The sequence below is a fragment of the Tympanuchus pallidicinctus genome, unplaced genomic scaffold (genome assembly GCF_026119805.1).
Source record: "Tympanuchus pallidicinctus isolate F22 unplaced genomic scaffold, pur_lepc_1.0 scaffold17, whole genome shotgun sequence".
Taxonomy (NCBI): domain Eukaryota; kingdom Metazoa; phylum Chordata; class Aves; order Galliformes; family Phasianidae; genus Tympanuchus; species Tympanuchus pallidicinctus.
The window spans coordinates 311,157-330,700 of NW_026294690.1; the positions used below are offsets into that span (position 1 = coordinate 311,157).

Sequence of the window (19,544 nt, forward strand, 5' to 3'; positions counted from 1 at the left end):
GATGCAGAGCATAACTCATGGGTGTCCAACCTTCTGGCTCGCCTGGGCCACTGCAGAGTAAAGAGGAATTGTCTTGGTCTGTATATAAAATAGCCAGTGTATAAGTAACAAAACTTTCTTTTTTTTTTTCTTTCTTTTTTTTTTTTTTTATATTTTTATTAGAAGATTAAAGAAGGACAGTAGCAAAAATGATACTAGTGGGGTAAGTGACCTTGTTTTTGTGACAATAATGCATCAGACTGGCTCAATGGAGGTGGCTACTATTCTTACTGAGTTTTCGAGGCGCACAGAGATTTCTGATGAAATTTTATTCTTGCTGCACGTCATCTGTGATAATTCATCTTCACAAATGCATGGACTGCCAAAAAGCAATGACATGAATGAGGTGTGATTGGCAAGTGAGGGACATTTATCTCTGCTAAGATGAGGCAAATAAAAGTCCAGCTGGAGAACTGATCAGATTTTTTAGTTTAATATCTGATTACAACTCCATACATTCCATTTGAAAATTTGCAGGTATTGACCAAAAACAGAGCTGCAAATATACAAACAAACAAAAAAAAAAAGGATATTTTTTCAGCACTCGTGAAGTCTATTCTCAAATTCCCTTATCAAATGGAAGGCAAAGCTCCATGTTTTTTGCTGCTCACAGGACTGCGTTCAGCCAGCACATCAGAACACATTAATTTATTTGCCAAAACTGCAGTTATGCAGGGCTGCTCTGCAGGAAAAGCCACAATGGACTGGGGTAGGGGACAGCTGCAGGACGAACTTGTCGTGCGTATCTGCTAAGTTGCACTGAACACATCAGTGGGGAACAGGTCACCCATCCCTTCCAGTACAAAGAGGAGAGCTATGTCAAACAAAACGGCTGAAATGGATTCAGAACTTTAAACAAAGTACCATTCAATGCAGGGCAGAGTTAAACTGTGAAACTCCACACAAGATGGCACTGCATGTTAAAAAGAAACAAGATCTTCTAAAACCAAAAGGAAACAGGACAAATTAATGGATGCATGCCACCTCAGGTCCAGCAGCTCCCTGACCCTGAGTACTGAAGCCAATGGGATGCCTTCCCAGGCCCTAGCACGCTTTGCTCCTCCACTGGAAACACATAGTGCAGGTCACTGCCAAGGGGAGACCAAAGGAGCTGAATGTTGGCTGGGCTGACAGGACCCCTCCCACACTGCCTGTAAGGAAACCCAAATCAAGCTTCTGTTGTCCCGTGTTACTGATTTGTGACCTTACCTGAACACTATTAAGGCAGACAGAGGATATAATTCACCATTAGAGAAACATTAGATTTCATGTCTCATTGTTACCCTCTGCTGCCCAGCCAGACAACAGAACTGCTTTCACTTCTGCGGTGGCACAGTTGATAATATACCTTGCTTTCTGAAATTGCTTCTTATCCAATTTCTATGTCCCAACTTCCCCACCCAGGCTCACCTGGGCCTCAATGCTACCACAGATCATTTTTCTTCTCAAACGGATTACATCAACTGCATGATAAACTTAGTAAGAGAACTGTGCCACATTTTTATGTGAGCAGTGGGAGAAGATGAAAGGAAAAAAGGAAAATACCCCAGTGCTGTGCAGTACAGCACAGCCATGTGTGGGCTTGAGCACCATCCAACTGCATCACCGCTCCCAAAGAGCAGTTTTCTCTGTGCTTAAGTGTAAAACTGCTTTGCAGCACTATGTACTGGTACAGGTATGCACCCTGAGCCCATGCTGCAGTTCTTATGTTCTTATTCTTTTGCAACCTGTTTCCACACATCACGCTAAAGCCTACAAAAATATTTTGAGGTTGCATAATGAACTGTTCATATCACAAAATACAGCTCAGCCCACAGTAAGTCACTGTTTGCTTTCATAAGGGAACAGGGCCTTCTCCCTCCATACATTCCCAAACATAACAATGAAAATCAGAAGTATTTACTTAAATGAGGGATGAGAAACAACACTGGTTCAAGAGATTTTTTCCATGCTTCCATTGCTCCCTTTGCCTTCTTCAGACCTCAGTTTTTCTCATCATAAAGTTGGACTTTCTTTTTTTGCCTTTGCTTTATTTCTCACATGTTTTCTTCCACAGTGGAAATCACTGCTGCTCGAACATACCCAGTGTATGCCAGAAGTAACATTTCACACTACCAGCAGCAACCACTTGTATTTTTCTGTTCGTATTTCACAGGCCCCATAGAAGAGTATAAAGCCATTAGCTTCACAATGGATGTAGTCCATGCCACAGCCTGCACATGGCTTTTGTCTGCTTGCTTCATTTGTCAAAGCAATAGTAAACTTCGCCCCAAATGTTTTTGATTCCTTTAATTCAAAAATGTTAGAGTGGGTCACTCTGGAAATCACTAATTAACGTGATTAGAAGTATATCAGAAAATACTTCCAACTCCCTTTTATTGCTTTATAATGCATGTCCGAACTTGAGGAAGGTTGCTGAGGAAGAGATACACCAGGTGGCATTTCCTCACCAGGGGAGATCTCTGGCTATTTCTCACCACACGTAAGGAGTTCAAGCATTTCTTACACAGTCTTACGTGACAGACTGCAGTCCTAACACCACATTCAACTACTGGTAGTTCTCACCATTACTAGTCATGTCAATACAATCCGACCTCTGAGACTGCCTCTAGGATTGACTGCTCCTGAAGATCATGTCATTATTCCAGATGAGTATGGATTAGGCTGAGGATGTATCTTTTACCTAAACAGCTTTTTTAGTATGAATACATGTATTGGAAACATCTACTATCAAACAGTATAAGCTAGTTTTAACAGATGAATAAGATGAACTTCATCTTCTCCCATGAAGCGCTCACACGACAATACAGCCCCCACATAAACTAGGGGAGAGCAGTAAACCCAATACCTTTCCCTTAACAGAGGCTAGAACAAGGAGGTGAGGGAAAGGCATGAGAACAAAGATGCAGCTTTGCACAACTTGAGAATGTTGGGATTGGGACTCCCTAAGACAGAGATTCTCACTAGCATTAGAATTTACACATGTATAAAACAGCTTGTCTCCAGGCCCACCCAGATGTTTTCCCACAACTTTAATATCCACATCACCCCAGGACTGCACACTTCAACCATGCATCACATAGAAAACACTTCTATTTGTTCAGATCCGGCATTCCCAGCGCCTCTGCCTTGTATTAAAAGAAAGAGCAAACAATTTCAGTTCTTCCTGTCCACAGCATTTATAATTTCAGAATCCTCTGGCCTCTAAGAAATGTATTTTCCAATTATTTGAGTCTTCGTACTTGCATACTGTAGACAGGGAAAAGTCTCTCAGTCACAGCAATATGACAAGAAGACACTCACCCAATGGCCAACATCTAGCTTCACCTGCTAGCAAGGCACCTGTGCTGCACAACCCCCTGCAGGGGGAAAGGACCCTTACTGCCCAAACCTGCCAGCATCAGCCTCACAGAACTGCAGCCCTTCTGCCTACAAAGAGGAGCTGTTCCTGCAAACAGAACACTGTAGGCCTGACTGTTTAAAAGGCCAAAGAATAGATTATGAAGGAAAAAAGACCTTCAGATTTTTATCAGAAATTAAAAGTCATTACGACTGATTTTTTTGAGGAACAGCTTGATGAAGCCTGGCAGCAACAGAGCTTCCCCTGTCAGACCCAGATGATAATTTGACAAGGGAACAGAACCCTGGGGCAATTTAGATGAAAATGTTCTCATTTCATTCTACAAATACCTGGAAGAGCATCTTCACCCTCAAAATATACCCTCCTAGTATCTGCATGACCGATTATTTGTCAGTAATTAATTTGAGACAGCCAAAGCTACATGCAAAATCAGGCCCCACTCAGCAGGTACATTTACAGAGAAAACTAGAAACAAACACCTCCAGAATGCTCTGCTGGTGAGGTAAGAAGAACAACACAAAGAGGTTCAGTACAAGGGAAAGGACGAGCCCAGCTACAGCCTCAAGAAGCTGCTACCCAGGTACACGCAGGGTGTGCAGGAGGGGATCTCAGTATGCTGGCGCACACATCGCAGAACAGAGCTCTAATCCGATTGGAACTGCCAGGCACTAATGTAATACACACACACCAAAAAAAGATTATCAAAAGCTGATTAAAAGCCATCCAAACGTTACAATAGGAGAGAAGGGATTAAACAAAAGACTCGCCTTAGAAGAGAGCTAAAGAATTTTTTGACCTTATTAATAGTCTTTATGAACTTCTGCGGCAAACCCTGAAGAAAAAAATACTGCAGAATCGAAGGGAATCTGCTAAACGCGAGGCACTGAGTATTACCCAAATTACAACACAATTAAGTGAAGGTATTCGGGGCCAGCCAGCAGTTGCTAGGCAGCAGTTGCTGCTGCCAGGATGCTGCGTGGTGCACACGGAGCCAGGAGCCGCCGGCAGCACAGCCCTGCAGCAGCACATCCTTGCAGGCAGGCCTGAAGCCATCGCACGGCACTGCAGGGCGCGCGGCTGCCTAGCAACGCCGCCTCCTCCTCCTGAGTCATGGTAGGAAAATAGTTGTGCAAAAAAAGAAACAGATGCCTGAGAAGAAAGGTGATCAATAACTAGCAAAGTGAATTATTGCGAGCATCCTTCCCCCACCCTCTGAGACAAAAATAGAGATTAGGCTCAAAAATCAGGAGCTGTTTAAAATAGTTTTGCACATCCTGGTGTCGAGAAGTGGGATTGAAACAAAAAGCCCACAGCGGTGTCCACTTTCTTACTTATATTAAGGAGTTGACTTTGAGCTCCCAGCCCTGCAGGCACCATTCCTGGTCGCTCACCCCTCCCACATGCATCGACACCCAGCTAACAGCTCCCCCGTTCTCTCCTGGGGGAACAGAAGTCCCCACCCATACGTCATTCCCTCTACACGGAAAGAACACGGCAACCCCTTTTCATCCCCTTAGGGCAGGGACAGGGGCTGCCTCATGCCAGCCTACAAAGGGGAGAATCCCACCCCCTGTGGTGCTGCTCTGCACCATTCCTTGCCAACAGCGTGAGCCAGCAAGAGCTCCAGTGCGCTGCTGCACACCAGGAGACACAACAAGAAACCAGCTCAGGACCAGCTGCCCTGGACAACAGAGGTGGCACTGCCTCCCCAGGCAGCCTGCTCAAACACTTGGCTGCAGGTGGTAACAGAACTCATCTCGTGTCCCTGACAGTAAGTCACTGCTGCTCCTTGCCTACCACTGAGCAGCCCTGAGGAGCGGCAGTGCTGCCTTCCCCACAACTCCCCAAAAAGCAAGAAGCCACAAACAGGCCCCTTCCTGCCCTCCTTGCCCACCCCAGCCCCCATTCTACACCAACTACACCATACAACTGCCAGCCCTGCTGGCTAATTGCCAAGTAACTCTATCACATGAAGTTACCTTGGTGGTTCCAATCCATTTGCACATTCCCCATCAGGAGAAGGTGGGACAAAGAAGGTAGATAAGAGTGCATTCAGCACCCCAGCTGATAGCCCTAGATGAAATATCATAGCCTACACAGTCTGCAACACAAGAACTCGGGGAGATCTGAAGATGGCCCGCAACACTGATAAGAAGCCTCTCAAGTCACACATGAAAACTTTCAAGTTTGGTCATGTGTTTCCTACCAAACTTCCAGGAATTGACGTATTTACCTGACAGAGCAGGAGATGCTTTCCTCACAGAATCGTTCTCTCTTCTCATCTCGACTCCAGCAAACGGACATCATTTAATGCTACCAACATCATCTGACACACAACCAAAATCTTCTTTTTCCCTTACTGCATCCCCCACTCAAGTTGAAATAATTCATTTATTTTCTAACAAAAACAAATTAATTAAAAACAAACAAAAAAAATATTTCAGGCCAGCAACCTGAATGGCAGCCAGCAGAATCCCAAAACCACAAAACCCCCAACATCACTGCCGCGTGCCGCTGTGATGAAGAACATCAGAGAAGGGAACCTCTTCACCAGATGCAGGGAAGCTGCACTGTTGCCGCTCTTGTTTACCAACAACTAAGCTGCCAGTCATTCAGCTTTAGGCTGTTTACAAAACCGAGGGTGTGAGGTACACAGCAAATCAACACCAAAGTTCAAATGGCAGTTTTCAATTAACTGTGAGGGCTGCTCTGAAAGTAATGCCTTCTATTTCATTATGCTGGTCCACAATGTCAGAGGCAAATGCTGGTAGGATGGCAGTAGATGGTGAATTTCCCACCAATGCTGTGATATGTTGTTGCCATGAGACAGATGGCAGCAGAAGGGCAGTCTGAAAAGAACAGCGTCTGACATGAAAGTGCATACAAAACAAAGGTGTGTCACTGAATTCCTCCATGCACAAAAAATGGCACCTCCTGACAGCCCCGGACACTTGAACGTTGGCGGAACAAACAGCGATGTGAGCACAGGGAGGCGGTGGGTGGTGCGTTTCAGCAGTGGTGACAGTGACATGACAGACAAGGCACATTCTGGTCAGCCATGCACAGCTGTCACAACATGAAATGAAGAGCACCTTAATCTGTTCATCTGTGCAAATCTACTGAAGGTGGTGACTGCGCTAAAAAATGCTGTTTTGTAGCTGAGAATGTGCTCTACCTAACAGTGTTATTGTGCTCTTTGTATCTATTGCTGTTTCCATGGAAATACACAGGCAGCATTACTTTCAGAGCAAACTAAGTGGTTTTTGCAGTAATTTGTGTATTTTGGGGGAATTTTTCTCCCGTGCTGGCTGAGACTGCCTTACTTGTGCCTGCGCTCCTCCCCTGCACACATGTGACAAAGCCCTGCACCCAAGTTACACCAAGGAGAACACAGTGAGGTGAGGCAGGCCACCTCGTGCAGCTACTGCCACAGGCAAGCATCCCCTGTGAGGAAGAGCACAGGCAGAACAGACAGCATCAGCCTCCCAGCACCAGGCCCTGCTGCCAGGAGCACCTCCAGCAGTGCCCAGCAGCCCCTACTTAACCCATCTGCAGTGCTCTCCTGTGCCACATCTCCTGACAGGGCAGCCCATATCACATGTCCTTCAGCACCATGAAGGATGGGGTGTTGGGGTGCACACAAACAGGCCTGTAAAAAGCCACTACTGCTTTCAACCCGCTCCTGCTCAGCCAGCGTTTCCTTTGGGTCCGACGTGTATGCAAGGCTTCATTAACGAGATCAGAAGACAGAAAGGGGAAGAGTATTAACAGCTGGCAAAATCATCTGGACATAAGCTGGCTAACTCACTGACTTGCATTTAAAAAAAAAAAAAAAAGCAAATTTAGAAAAAAAAAATTAACCACTACTGCCAACACTAACACTGTTCATAAGCTTACTTACATCACAAGATCTAGAGAAACCTTTGTTTCTGTGTCAGAGTGCTGATATGAGTTTATCACTGACAGCAGAACGAGCTCTCCTTAAGGCCCAGTGCAGTGCTCCAAAGCCCTCAGCCTGCTGGGCCCACAGCTATCAGCCTTCCTACTGCCTTCACTGGGTTTTGACTAGAGACTGTTTGAAATAACACAGGTTACAGGTCTAAGAGGAAGGAACTACAGTTGCAGAGAGCCTAAGGGATGCTTCCAGGACCTCAGTGCAGATTACCGAGTTGATTTTAGTTTCCAAACACCTGATGGGAGATTTGATTCTATCATCAGTCACTTGGTTGAGGTCTTCCATCTCTCTATCTTGAAGCTCAGTGTGCACACAGATTTTGAAACAGAATAAGAGTAAAATGTAGTGGTATTCAAATTGATTCACAACAAAAGCAATCAGCACACCTGCCTTTGAACAAGATGCTACTTCATGCTTCCTTCAGCCTTTTACACAGTGAAAATTGCAACTGAGAGAGCAAAACAAGCTTTATCAACCTACAAATCACCCAATATTTTTATCTGAAGCATGAGAAGTTGCAGCAAAATCTGTAACAGCTGAATAAGCCTTCAGACTTTCAATTCCTTCGTCAGTGTTCTCACGCCCACACCTGAGAAGATCTCTCATTTCATCCTATATATATATAAATCCTATATATGACTCTGACTGTAGCAAGGACTGGAGGTCATCGGGCATCTACAGCTCTTTCCCACCAGAACTATTGCAAACCACTGAGTAACATCCAAATCAGAAAAACTGCTGTAGGTCCATCTCATGTGCTCATGAAGATAAGGAGAAGAACCATCCTTCCTCATTCCCAAAGATCCTCTTTCTGTGGGCATTTAAATGCCAGCAAATAACGTTGCTGAGACTATTCCTGAGCACAGCTACGCAAAAGAAGTAAACCAATGAACTTGTTTCTTGGACAAACACAAAGCCTATATACCTACAAACAGGCACTTATATTCCCGTTCCCTTTCACACGCAACCCCAGGACAAAGCCAGGCAATGCCAGTCTCTCCCAGCCCCATTCCTGCCCACAAAGCGCCTCCCGGTCACTCCACATTCGCACTAACAGCTCCCCTCCATGTCCTCCAGAAAACAAACAAGTTGGACTAAGAAAACTCTTGAGAGAACTTCATTATCTATTCTTCTCAGCAAGTCAGTAGCTACTTATTTGCTCTCGTATTGCAAATCACTAGAAAATTCTTCCTTTCCCATCCCATCAGCAACTTTCATAACATTTGTAGGAAGCGTATGTCTGAGACTGCCAACTCCCACCATAAAACATTGCTCACCACTGGTGGAGAGATACTGGTAGGTGAGGACAGATAGCTCGTACACCTGAGGATTGCCATCCTTAGGAAGTGAGCCTGATTATTTTCTTCCCATCCCACCAGCAAACAGCAGAAGTCCTGAGGGTGTTGGCCAAACACATCCCACAGCGTAACTATGAGCAAAGCACTCTGAGAAACATCAAAGCAACAAAAGTTAGAACCCATACTGCAACACTCCAACTCCTTACAGCAGCAGCACACAACATTCCATACAAACCACACAATAAACTGCAAAAATAAGTGCCTAATTCCTTGCTTTCACACACTATCTGAAAACCTTCCTTTCAATCTTATTTCTCCTGTAGCTAGAAAAGCTTGGCAAGCTTCTAGCATAATGTGGGCAGCTAGCATTCAGATGATCGCAAACTAGTATTAGGTCACTTCTCATCCAGCTCTGCAGACCAGTTTTTCACATGAATAGCTATGCTGTCATCTGGTTGCTGTTTTCTAAGGTAAATGAGCCAAGACACATTCATCTCTTCCCACAAAACAGCATATTCAATCCTAGGTTATCTCAGTAACAGAAGTACAGATGTACCAAACTGCAACCGCACTGCTTGCTCCATTAAATGAAGCCTCGCTAGGCTTTCCTGTCTATAATGAAAGTCTCTGCTGTCACACACCTCAGGAGCTGTTCTTTTCCGGAGGCATTTCAAGGGGTGATTCATTTCTCATTCGGTCAAATAACATTTATATAGTTCTTCCATAACCCCTGACCGATGAATTCATTTGCTCATTCTCAGGTTCACAAAGAAAAACCGTTCTTCAGGGCAACATAATTGAACTCAGTACTACTCAGCGCACTGACCACCCAGTTTTCCAGACAAATCAGCAAGCCCACAGCTACTACCACCATCTCCCAGATAACTGTTACTCTGAGGTTTATGAGCACATCCCTCTGTATGGCTTCGGTCCCAAAGCACATCACTGAAGAATATCCTTAGTCACGTCCCTGCTGCTGCCAGACTCTTACAGCTGCTGGCAGCAAGGTAAAGAGAAGATGGAATACAATCTACATCCCACAACACAGAACCCAGCTGCAGTGACTGATATTGCTTCCCAACTCGTCAACTCACAGAATCATAGAGCGGCTCGGGCTGGAAGGGACCTCCCAGCCCCCTCCCTACCATGGGCTGGCTGACCCAGCAGACCAGGCCAACCAGATCCTCTCCACCAAACATGGAAAACTACCCAATTTTGGAGAGGCCTTTCTCAATCTCTCTGAAACCTTTCATTTTAAACATGTAATAAACTGCTTCAGCAATGCAGGGAAGCTGCAACGTCAATCACCTCAAAGCACTCCTTCACCTACCCACCGCCTAACACGTGAGGGGGTGAGAACTGAGCATGATGACAGGAGCTCCACGGGGGCAAGGCAGACCTTTTCTAAGTTTTACAGTCTTGCTTTTCCATACGTTACTATGAGTTGCAAGATGTGCAAACCAACAAATAGCAGCAGGGGAAAAAAATGAAGATACCAATCAAAAAGCAGAAGCTGCAGTACAGAACTGTAACTAGGACACTGAGATGCTCCAGCCTTTCTTAGCAGCAAGGGAAGCATTTGTTTTGTGCATTCATGCTTAAAGACTTACTTCTTATTCTCACCAATTAAATAATGAAAATAAATACACAAAACTCACTTTCTGCAAACAAAGCAATCGACAGATTTTAAGCCAGTAACTCTGAACAAAACAACAGCAGTTGCTGTTCATGCAGGCAGGTTTTCCTGCTTCCCTGTGATTTAGCATCCACACGTTTAGCATGGCCAGCCACAAAGTACAGGATCAACTACATATATCTTTGGTTTGGGCTTGTTTTTGATCATCACCTAACCGTGCTCCTTGCAAATATAAAGCAGCAAAAATTTGCAGCTTAATTTAATGAATCAGCTCACAAGCATTTGCTAAACTTTAAATAGCAGTTATTTATTAGAGGGATCTCTTTCACCTGCTTAGCTTTTTCTTTTAATTCATCGTTATTACAGAATATTTGCTTTAGAAGCTTAGTGCTTTGAGAGGCTGCTTTAGAACCACACGAACACTAGGGGGCTGGAGAGTTCATTATCTGCAATAACCCACTCGGAGTGTTGAGCAGCACTGTGTACAAGGACTGTGCCCAGCAGTGCCCACAGGAGAGTGCTGCCAACCCCAGGACGTGTGTTCCCAACAGGCACTGCTTACAAGCACTGCTACAAAGAGCTGAAGTCGCAGCAGACTACAGGCAGAAGCAGGGAGGAAGAACTTCAGCTGCGTCAGTGCTGCAGTCCACTTCTTTATTTTGAATATCCCAAGCGATTTTTGAGCAACTTTGCTGCAAAAGCATGCGAGGAGTTGTGTGCAAGCCAGGCAGTGCTGCACTGAGCTGCAGGCACCCAAGGCTTCTTCAGCTGCAGCTGAAGGCACAAGAACTTCGGAACTCCCAGAAAGCTGCTGATGTTCCATCAATAACTTTAATGAATTCTCATGCAGTAACGAGTCGGCGTTGCTATGAAGGGTGCCAGCAAGCATGTGACAAATGTCTTCTGAAACTCTTTGAATGCCATTGCAGAATACAAAACCCTTCTGTATCAACATGTTGAGAGGGGAAACGTGGCATCTTCCTGAAAAAAGTCTATGTAAATGTTACGGTCTCGTGGCTTTCCCATCGGTATTTCACATCATAAGACCATGCAAAGCATTGGGAGTTAAAGAGGTAATGCTGCAGTTTCATGGACTGTCGACATATTTCATCATTTGTCACCCAGGGTGAAACGAGAGGAATGCACAAAGCAAGAGTTACTTTCAATAAAGAAAACTGCATCCAAATTATCTACATCACGGCACAGCGTTGCTGTGCCCAAAGCACAGAGCAGGCAGCCAAGCCTGCCCAGGGACACCACTGTATTTCACCAGAGAGCCGCGCTTTGTGTTGCAGGAGTAGGACACATACTCCCCCCCCAACAGGGATGTGACACACACTGCCCTAGTGCAAAGGCACATCAGAAACATTTCAGAGCTTGAGGAGTACATGAGAAAAAGCTCACCGGGTTTCTTGGGATGGACAGTGCTGAATAAAAACAAATTAATAAAGCCCAAGAGATAAGCTCACACCAGTAACCTGTACAAAGAAAATTCCTTTAGCATACACTCTTTTGTTTGTGAAGCAGGAATAACTTAAATTAGCAAGATTTCAAGAGATCAGAATCTACTTTGTTTCCCTTTTATGTTTTTGGCAACGCATCTCCCAACAAAACGACACCTACACGTTCTGCAGCAGAGCACAACCGACTCGTGAGGGCTAACAGAGCTCCCTGTGCGGCCCCAGCACCGCTCTCTCCTGTGGCACAAAACTCCCCACACGAGTGGCGTTTCCCACCCACCCTCACTGGCCAAGCACAGCTCAAACCTCTGAGTCCCAAACCCACCGTGCCAGCATCCCACAGCTAGAAAAACGACCACATAAAGGAGGAAAACCAACACAACATGAAAGATGAAGCATACACTGCAACAATACCTGCAAGTTTAGCACCAGGACAAAAGGGCTGGCTTTCCACCAGGGCTTCACATATGAGCAAGTTTCAGATACTTTGCATCCTCCAAACAACCACACAAAGCGCAATGCAATTTGTTAATTTTTACATAATCCTGGTGACTACATATTGCCCCACAGCTTCTCATCTAACACACACCACACTCGATTGCTCGGGTTTTTTTGTTTTGTTTTGTTTTTTTTCCAAAAAAAAAAAAAAAAAAATCTGAAATCATCTGTTTATTACAGAAGCCGGGTGGCACACCAAGCCAAATCCATGCTGCACAGGGTGCTACCCTAACCTAAAGCATTCCAGTGCATTCTTGCTGCCTGCTGGCACGTTCAGAATTTGCTTTAAGCATTACTGCGACTTCTAACTGTGTGTGTGTCGGCCGTCCAAAGCCCACATCAGCAGCACGGGTCGGATCTTTGTAGCAAGGCAGAGGGTATTTTTCATATTTGCAGAAACCAGCGATCCATGGCGGAACTTAAAAAACCCTATATGGACCATTGCTAAGTATAATGAGGTGTTTCAGAAGCCAACCAGGCACACGCTGCCTACTTTTTTTGTTATTACACAGCAAATATCTCGCAACCCATTTCAAAACACATGCTAAAGCAAAATAAAAACGAAGATCAACGAAGCGGGCGTTTTCCTTTGGCGATGCACCGCACTTCCACGCCTACCAGAAACCTCGCACAGCATTCGCGGCCCCAGCAATAAAAAAAAAAAAAAAAAAAAAAAAAAACAAAGCCACCGGCGGTGCTCTCAGGAATCGGCGCGTAGCCCCGGCAGAGCGCTACGAGCGGCGGCAGCAGCGGAACGCGGCCGTCCCCGTGTCTCCATCTCCCCATCACCTGCCCATCATCTCCCGCCCCGAGCCCCCGGCCCGCTCCCGCCGCAGGTGCGCCGCTGCCGCCCCCTAACGCCACGGCCGCGGAGCCCAGCCGCACATAAACAGCACGGCGGCGGATGAAGGCGCGGAGGAAGGGGAATGGCGCGTTCAGGGGACGAAGGGCTGAGGACGCGTTCTCTGCCGGCGGGCGCCATCGGGCCCCGGAGCATACGGCGCCCCGAGGCCAGGCACGGCGGCAGGCGGTGCCGGGGGATGGCAGGGCAGCGCAAGGGTGTCGGCGGCACCTACCCACGCCGTATTTCTCCTCCTCGGTCGGGCTCCACATGCTGCTGGCGCTGCGGCGGCCACCGGCCGCGGGTCCCCTGGGCAGAGCGGGGCGGGCGGGCGCCGCTCATGGAACGGGGGCGGCTGCCCCTCCTCCTCCTCCCTCAACGGGGGCGCAGCTCCGCGGCCGCCGCAGCGCGGCCCTCGCCTCAGGCTGCCCGCGCCCGGCGGGTCCCGGTCTGGGGGATCCGAGAGGGGCTGAGGGGGGGGGGCGGGGGGAGGTCGCCCCCCTCCCGCCCGCCCGCGCGCAGACGGCTGCGGCCGCGCTTCACCTCAGCGCTCGCCGCCGGCCCGGCAGCTCTTCCAGCGCGGCCCCGCCGAGCTCCGCGGCCCCGAGCCCCGCCGTTCCTGTCACCGCCGTCTTCGTCGCCGCCGCCCCCGAAGGACTCGCGCTACCGCGCCCCCCCGCCGATGGAGAGCAGCGCGCACGCGCGGCTCGCGCCGCACCGACCGCCCTTTCCCGCCCCTCCGCTCCCGCGCGGCCGCACGAGGCGCGAGGCGCGGGGGCGGTGCTGACAGAGCCGGGCCGAGCCTCCTCAGCGCGGGGTCTGGCGGGTCGGCGTCCCGCTGGGTCGATCTCGAGTGAAAACCAGCGCTAAAACCTACCTACAAGCTAAAGTTCTTTTAAAGAACACGGAACGCTAATCTCTACCTTAGGGGGATGGGAGGTGGGGGCGCCTAAATGGCCACAGCCTGGATCTCACGGCTGCTCACAAGGAACTGGTTAACGCACCGCAAAATCCACATTCTGCTCTGGCGCACGGACGCAGGGGCCGTGCTCACCCCAGGCCCTGCTGACTGAAGGGCAGCGAGCGTGCTGCGCTCCCGCTGCTCTTCTGGATCACCTCCCAGATCACTGTGAGGAGCAAAAACCAAACCAGGATTACACCTCCTGAGCAGTTACCAGTAAGATCTTTAACCCAAACACAGCTTCAGCGCACAGGGTTGGCCACAGGAAGAAAACGACACCCTACACACAGCGTTTTTCCAAAACCTCTGGAACTAAATTAGCTGATGTCAGGTCTTAAGAGCACACGAAACCTTTGAATAATCCAACTTCGAATGCACCCAGCACTTTTTATAGAGTATCTGTTCTATCATTATGTAATAAAACAGAATGAAAGTCATCAATTTGCACTAACAGAACTTAGGTTGCTGTGGAAACCTTCATTATTTACTTCTTTTTAGTGCCCGCAACTTAGTTTTCAGCACTGAACATGGCTAGCTTTGTCTATAGATTTTTGTTTGCTCTTGGAGTTTGGCTTTTCTTCTCTTATACAGAGAACAAACAGAAAGCAGCCAATAACAAATGTTTTACATTACTGATGTAGAAAAAACAACTTATTCAATCACTTCTTAATTCAGATTCATATTTAGGCATATATATTTACAATAGCTTCATTACTTCATGAGGCACTCCCACAGCATGCAGAAATAACTTTCCTAAGGGACAAAAAACTGGCACTGAGTTGCATCTGTTGGAGATAGGCTGCTGGTGGTATTTATAATTTTAGATTATTTTTTTTCCAGTAATAAATACCTGTTTATCTCTTGTTAATACTGAGAGCAAAAAACCTCTGCAGTGACAGGAATCGGTCAGTTCTTCCCAGTTTCCTCATTCTACAGTAGTTCTTGGATTCTTCTTCTGCCAACTGACCAGCAGTGAAGCAGATTTCTTTCTGAGGAAAGAAAAAAAGAACAAAGAAAACAGAAAAGCAACAACAGAATTTTCTTCAGAATACCTCCATGTCCAAGCTCACTCTTTCCATTACAGTAAATATGAAATAAAGGTGGACTTGAGAATACAAGGAGAGAACCTTGTGAAGTTCAATAAACTTGAGAAATAGACTGAGGTCCATAATCAGCTGAAAGAACAGGACCTGCAAGGAACTAAAAACACAAACATTTTGCTTAAAGACAACTGTGATTTTCATTTCTTCATCATGGACATGTAAATGCTAGCATGAACAGCTGGAGTCCTGTTAATGACTAATGACTTGTATTTGAAATATAGTACATACTACTCATGTCTGTCCAACACTTTTTTCTGCGCTGCTGTTGGTGATATTTACTTTTGAGCAGTCACTAGCACAATGCATGACCTGCTTAAGAAAAATAATCAGTACATTTGACTGTAGAGTCAGTAGAATGCAAGTTTGCATAACTTAAAGTTACCAAATGTATTTACATCTGTTCCTCTGATAAATGTGTTCACCAGTTTAATGAGTCTCCTATCACCTCTACATACATACTGCTTTGTTAAATATTCTTAGCCTGAGTGTAGTGCAGAACAAACATCTCGTCCTGTAAAGAGGCAGAGGCACTAATCTCCCATGCAGCAAGTGGGTACCCAGGATCATCCATATGCAGAAAGATAGACCTGAAGTGAACAGCAATATTGTGCTGGGCTGCAAAACAGCTATCTTCTACCTCTCAACATAGCTGACTTCTGCAACCTCAGTATCCATACTGTTCTGTAAAGCACAGAAGAAGCATAATAACATTGTGCAAAGAAAACCAAGAAACATGGAGGTTTTTATGCTCAAATTTTGCCTTTCTTGAGCTGTTTTTGTTTTTCTTATAGTAATGCACAGTTCAAAACCATAACAACAGAACTGTAATCTAATGCCTACTTCATCAGAGTGCTTAGATAGTTCAAAGGTTTTGTTAAAATTAACTTCAGCAATTAAAGTACATTTTATATTTTCTCTAAATATCGGAGCTCTTACAAGAACTTACATCAGTGGACATCACGGATCCCAAACGTAAATGCTTTTCAGAGCAAAGCCACCACCTCTTACAAAAATCACTTGAGCAGCCAGTACAGTACTTGAGTATTGTACTATATGGAAACAATGACAAACACACACTCCGAGGCCTTATTTATTGAAAAAGAATCATTAATCATTCTGAATAACTGTGTTAAAAGTTACTTAAGAATGACTGTGTACACGAGCTGTTATGTCTGAAGTGTTATGAGTTGCTTAGGGTTATGTTACAGCAGATGCAATTGTCCTTATCCATACAGGTTAATGTTCAACACAGTAGTAATTAATGTACGTCTTATACCATACCATCTTGCTAATAATATATATAATCTATAATATAGATGTGATCTGAAAGACAGCTGGCTAGGGAATGGAGAGATTTGACACAGTTTCTTTCTGTTAACTAGATCAAGGGAACGGCACAGTTCTTTTGAATGCTGTGCAAGGGACAATGGAAGGTCAGAGTGCAAACAGCAGCAGTTCTCATACCTTTCTGCAAGCAAATTCTTCTCAGTTATCCCAGCCTCACTGTATCATGAAACATATAACCTTCTGCCCTCCCTTTCAGTTAAGAGCATCGCCATGCTTTGCCCTTTCCCCCCATTCTCTGGGCTGCTACTGCTACTTAGATTATGACTGCAAACCCCTGCTCTACATAGCCCAGAATCCCTGATATCAGAGAAAATCAAGGGATTAATTTTAACCCCCTCAAATTATCCGCTTACATTACTTCCTTTTCTCCACTTGAGGTTCCAGCTTTGCACATTTGCTTCTTATACAGTTCATATCCTCCTCCTGTTTGTACGATGGCTTAAGCCATTAAACAACTTGCCTTCCCATTAATTATGAATTCCTTACCTGGCAGGGAGAACCAAAATGATCTGAAGCAAATACAGTCCACCGCAATTTCCCACAAATTGCAGGTCCTTTTGAAACATGAAGTTTTCCTCCTTTGTCCTTCAAAGTGGGGATTCACATGTCCCAGCAAATGAGTTGTTCTTCCTTTGATGAAATAATCTGAAATTTTTAAGCAGGGGGTCTCAAACCTTGATGTATCGATCTCAATTACATTATTTTTCCTATAGCATAAAGCCCTCTTGTGACCTAAACCACCACACTGCAAATCTAAAATACTGCAAATGAGAGCAATTTATTTTTTTTTAGGCACTACACATTGCAGTGTTATTGCCCCACAGCCTCATCCACCTGAACATCCTTTCCTCAGGACAATTATTGCTATAATTATTGCTTAGGACAAACCACCAAAAAACATCACATTTGTAACTGTGAGATGTAACTTACTTTTGCTCCAGTTGAAATATTGCTTGAGAACAAATTATAAAAACAGGAAAGAGCAGGACTTGCGTAAGTACAAAGACGGATCGATGTTTTTGTGCCAGTGTGAAACAGTTTGTAAGTTTCTATGTTGCTTGCCTAGAAGGTGTCTGAATCAAGTCAGACAAATATTTTATTTTATATTGTTTTAAGCACAGAAGTAGAGAACAGATTGACTAATGTTTCAATACCAATAGCATATACCGAGTATAATTATGAAAAATTCAGTGCAGGTGGTAATTTTTTAGTCAGCTGGACCTTTATTTATAGTACACCACAGCTTGAGCGGAATAAACATTTTCCCAATACTAAAAAATACCTTGTTCTTCAATTTGCAAAAAGAGACATTTTTTCGTTTGAATCTTCATGCAGCATGAATCTTAGAACCACAAAACAGTAGCGTTCGGAGTTCAATTCCAACTCCCCAGCTGAAGCAGGTTCCCTGCAGTAGGTTAATACTTAGAGTAGATTAAGCACTTAAGAAATTTGAGAAAAATACTATTGCAGCCCCATTCTCACTTACCCCTGATACACTCACTACAGCAAATTGTCTATTAAAAGAGAGAAAAAAAATGTAAAACATTAATTAGCACTGTTGTGACAAATTGATACCTTTTTCTGTTAACTCCTTTTAACATTCAGGATACAAGCAACATGACCAAAGAAACAATTAGCACTTGTCATTTTTGAAATGAGAGTTCAGAAATATTTTCAAACTCTTCTTGTGAGTGTGGGTTTTTTTGGTCTTTTTGTTTGTTGGACTTTAATTTCTGATGTTAGATACTTATTTATTGCCTTGAAAGATATCTTTGATTATAAAAAATTGAGTGAAGCCGTCTGAGCAGCGGTTTCATCACTCCTGGAAGTCCATCAGGGTTGCTGTCTCAGGGGCTGACTTCAACCACAATGCTTAGCCAGGCATCTACAGATGAATGCAGAACCAGATTTATTCGTGCACGTATTTAAGTGCTCTCTCTAATGGTGTTGCTTTGTTTAGGGACAACCAAACCTTGGTTCATAGAGAATAGCGGCTGGAGACTTAGCGGCTTGCTCTATGCCCTTTACACACAGTGCTGACCTGTGGAAAGGGAGCAGATTGATTTCCCTCTGAGCTGGCTGGAAGGTGCAGGCAGAAATACGTTCCTACCAGCTTACTGTTCCCAGTTCAGGTGAACCCACTCACATGGCAAGACACGGAGCAGCGGCCATTTTGCTGTCAGGTACCGCATGGTTTGGCACCCACAGAATCACAGAATGGCCTGTGTTGGAAGGGCCGCAGGCAGGGCCACCAACCTCCCCTTTTAATACTAGATCAGGTTGCCCAGGGCCCCATGCAACCTGGCCTTGAACATCTCCAGGGATGGGGCATCCACAGCCTTTCTGAGCAGCCTGTTCCATTCAACAACATACTGATATTATTATTCATATCTAATCAAAATAAATACAGAATACATTTTTATAATACATAAATATTAGAAAGTTTGTGGCTCTTTTTGTTGTTGTTAATCTGAAATAGTTAAAATGTGAAAAGTTCAATAGATAGGTAAATCAAGCTTCTAACTGCTAATGTCATGTGCCCAAAGGAAAATCATGCACTGAACAAACAGACTAATAGTTAAGTCTTCGTGCAAACTTCAGAATCCAAAATGAATATGAAATATAATTCCTGTGAAAGACTTGACAATACTCTAATTGTCAAGGAGAGAGAGAGATCTCCTGCTTGTGTTTCCAGCATGCTAAAAACATTTCAGTCTCTTATAGATTAAGCCTTTGGAACCTTGTCTCACTGCATGCCTAAGTCACAGCTGCATCCAAAGGCATTTGGCTGTGCTATTTGTGTTAACTGGAAAACAACAAAAAAGAACAACAACAAAAAAAAGCAAAACAAATCAAAAAATGAAAGAAATGTGTTTTAGAAGCTTTGACCTCTGTAATGAAATCGAGATAACCTTGTGCAGAATAAAAGAAATAGAATACAAAAGAATAGGAACATTGCATGATACGGCAAAACAATTAGTCAAGAATTACATAAACTGACATGACTCTGAGAAAGGGATGAAGTTACTGTTAATCCATCCGATC

The 19,544-nt window shown here is 44.9% G+C and overlaps 1 protein-coding gene and 1 long non-coding RNA gene across 5 annotated transcripts in view; both read right to left on the minus strand.

Moving 5' to 3' along the window:
- The window catches only part of DOCK3 (dedicator of cytokinesis 3), a 184,548-nt gene extending 171,046 nt beyond the window's left edge, over positions 1-13,502 (minus strand). For 3 of the 4 annotated variants that reach the window (XM_052678525.1, XM_052678526.1, XM_052678524.1), the window contains exon 1: positions 13,324-13,501. In XM_052678525.1, coding sequence (XP_052534485.1) covers positions 13,324-13,360 — 37 coding nt within the window. In that variant the 5' untranslated portion in view covers positions 13,361-13,501. Of the gene's footprint in view, positions 1-13,323 lie in introns of all 4 variants that reach the window. The other variant, XM_052678523.1, reaches the window with a different exon arrangement.
- A 914-nt stretch (positions 13,503-14,416) lies between these two features.
- LOC128078397 (uncharacterized) lies at positions 14,417-19,542 on the minus strand. The gene is made up of 2 exons (XR_008205637.1): positions 14,900-19,542; positions 14,417-14,802 (listed from the first exon to the last, which is right to left on the minus strand). It is a non-coding gene; the product is annotated as an uncharacterized LOC128078397 (long non-coding RNA).
- Positions 19,543-19,544: the final 2 nt, after the last annotated feature.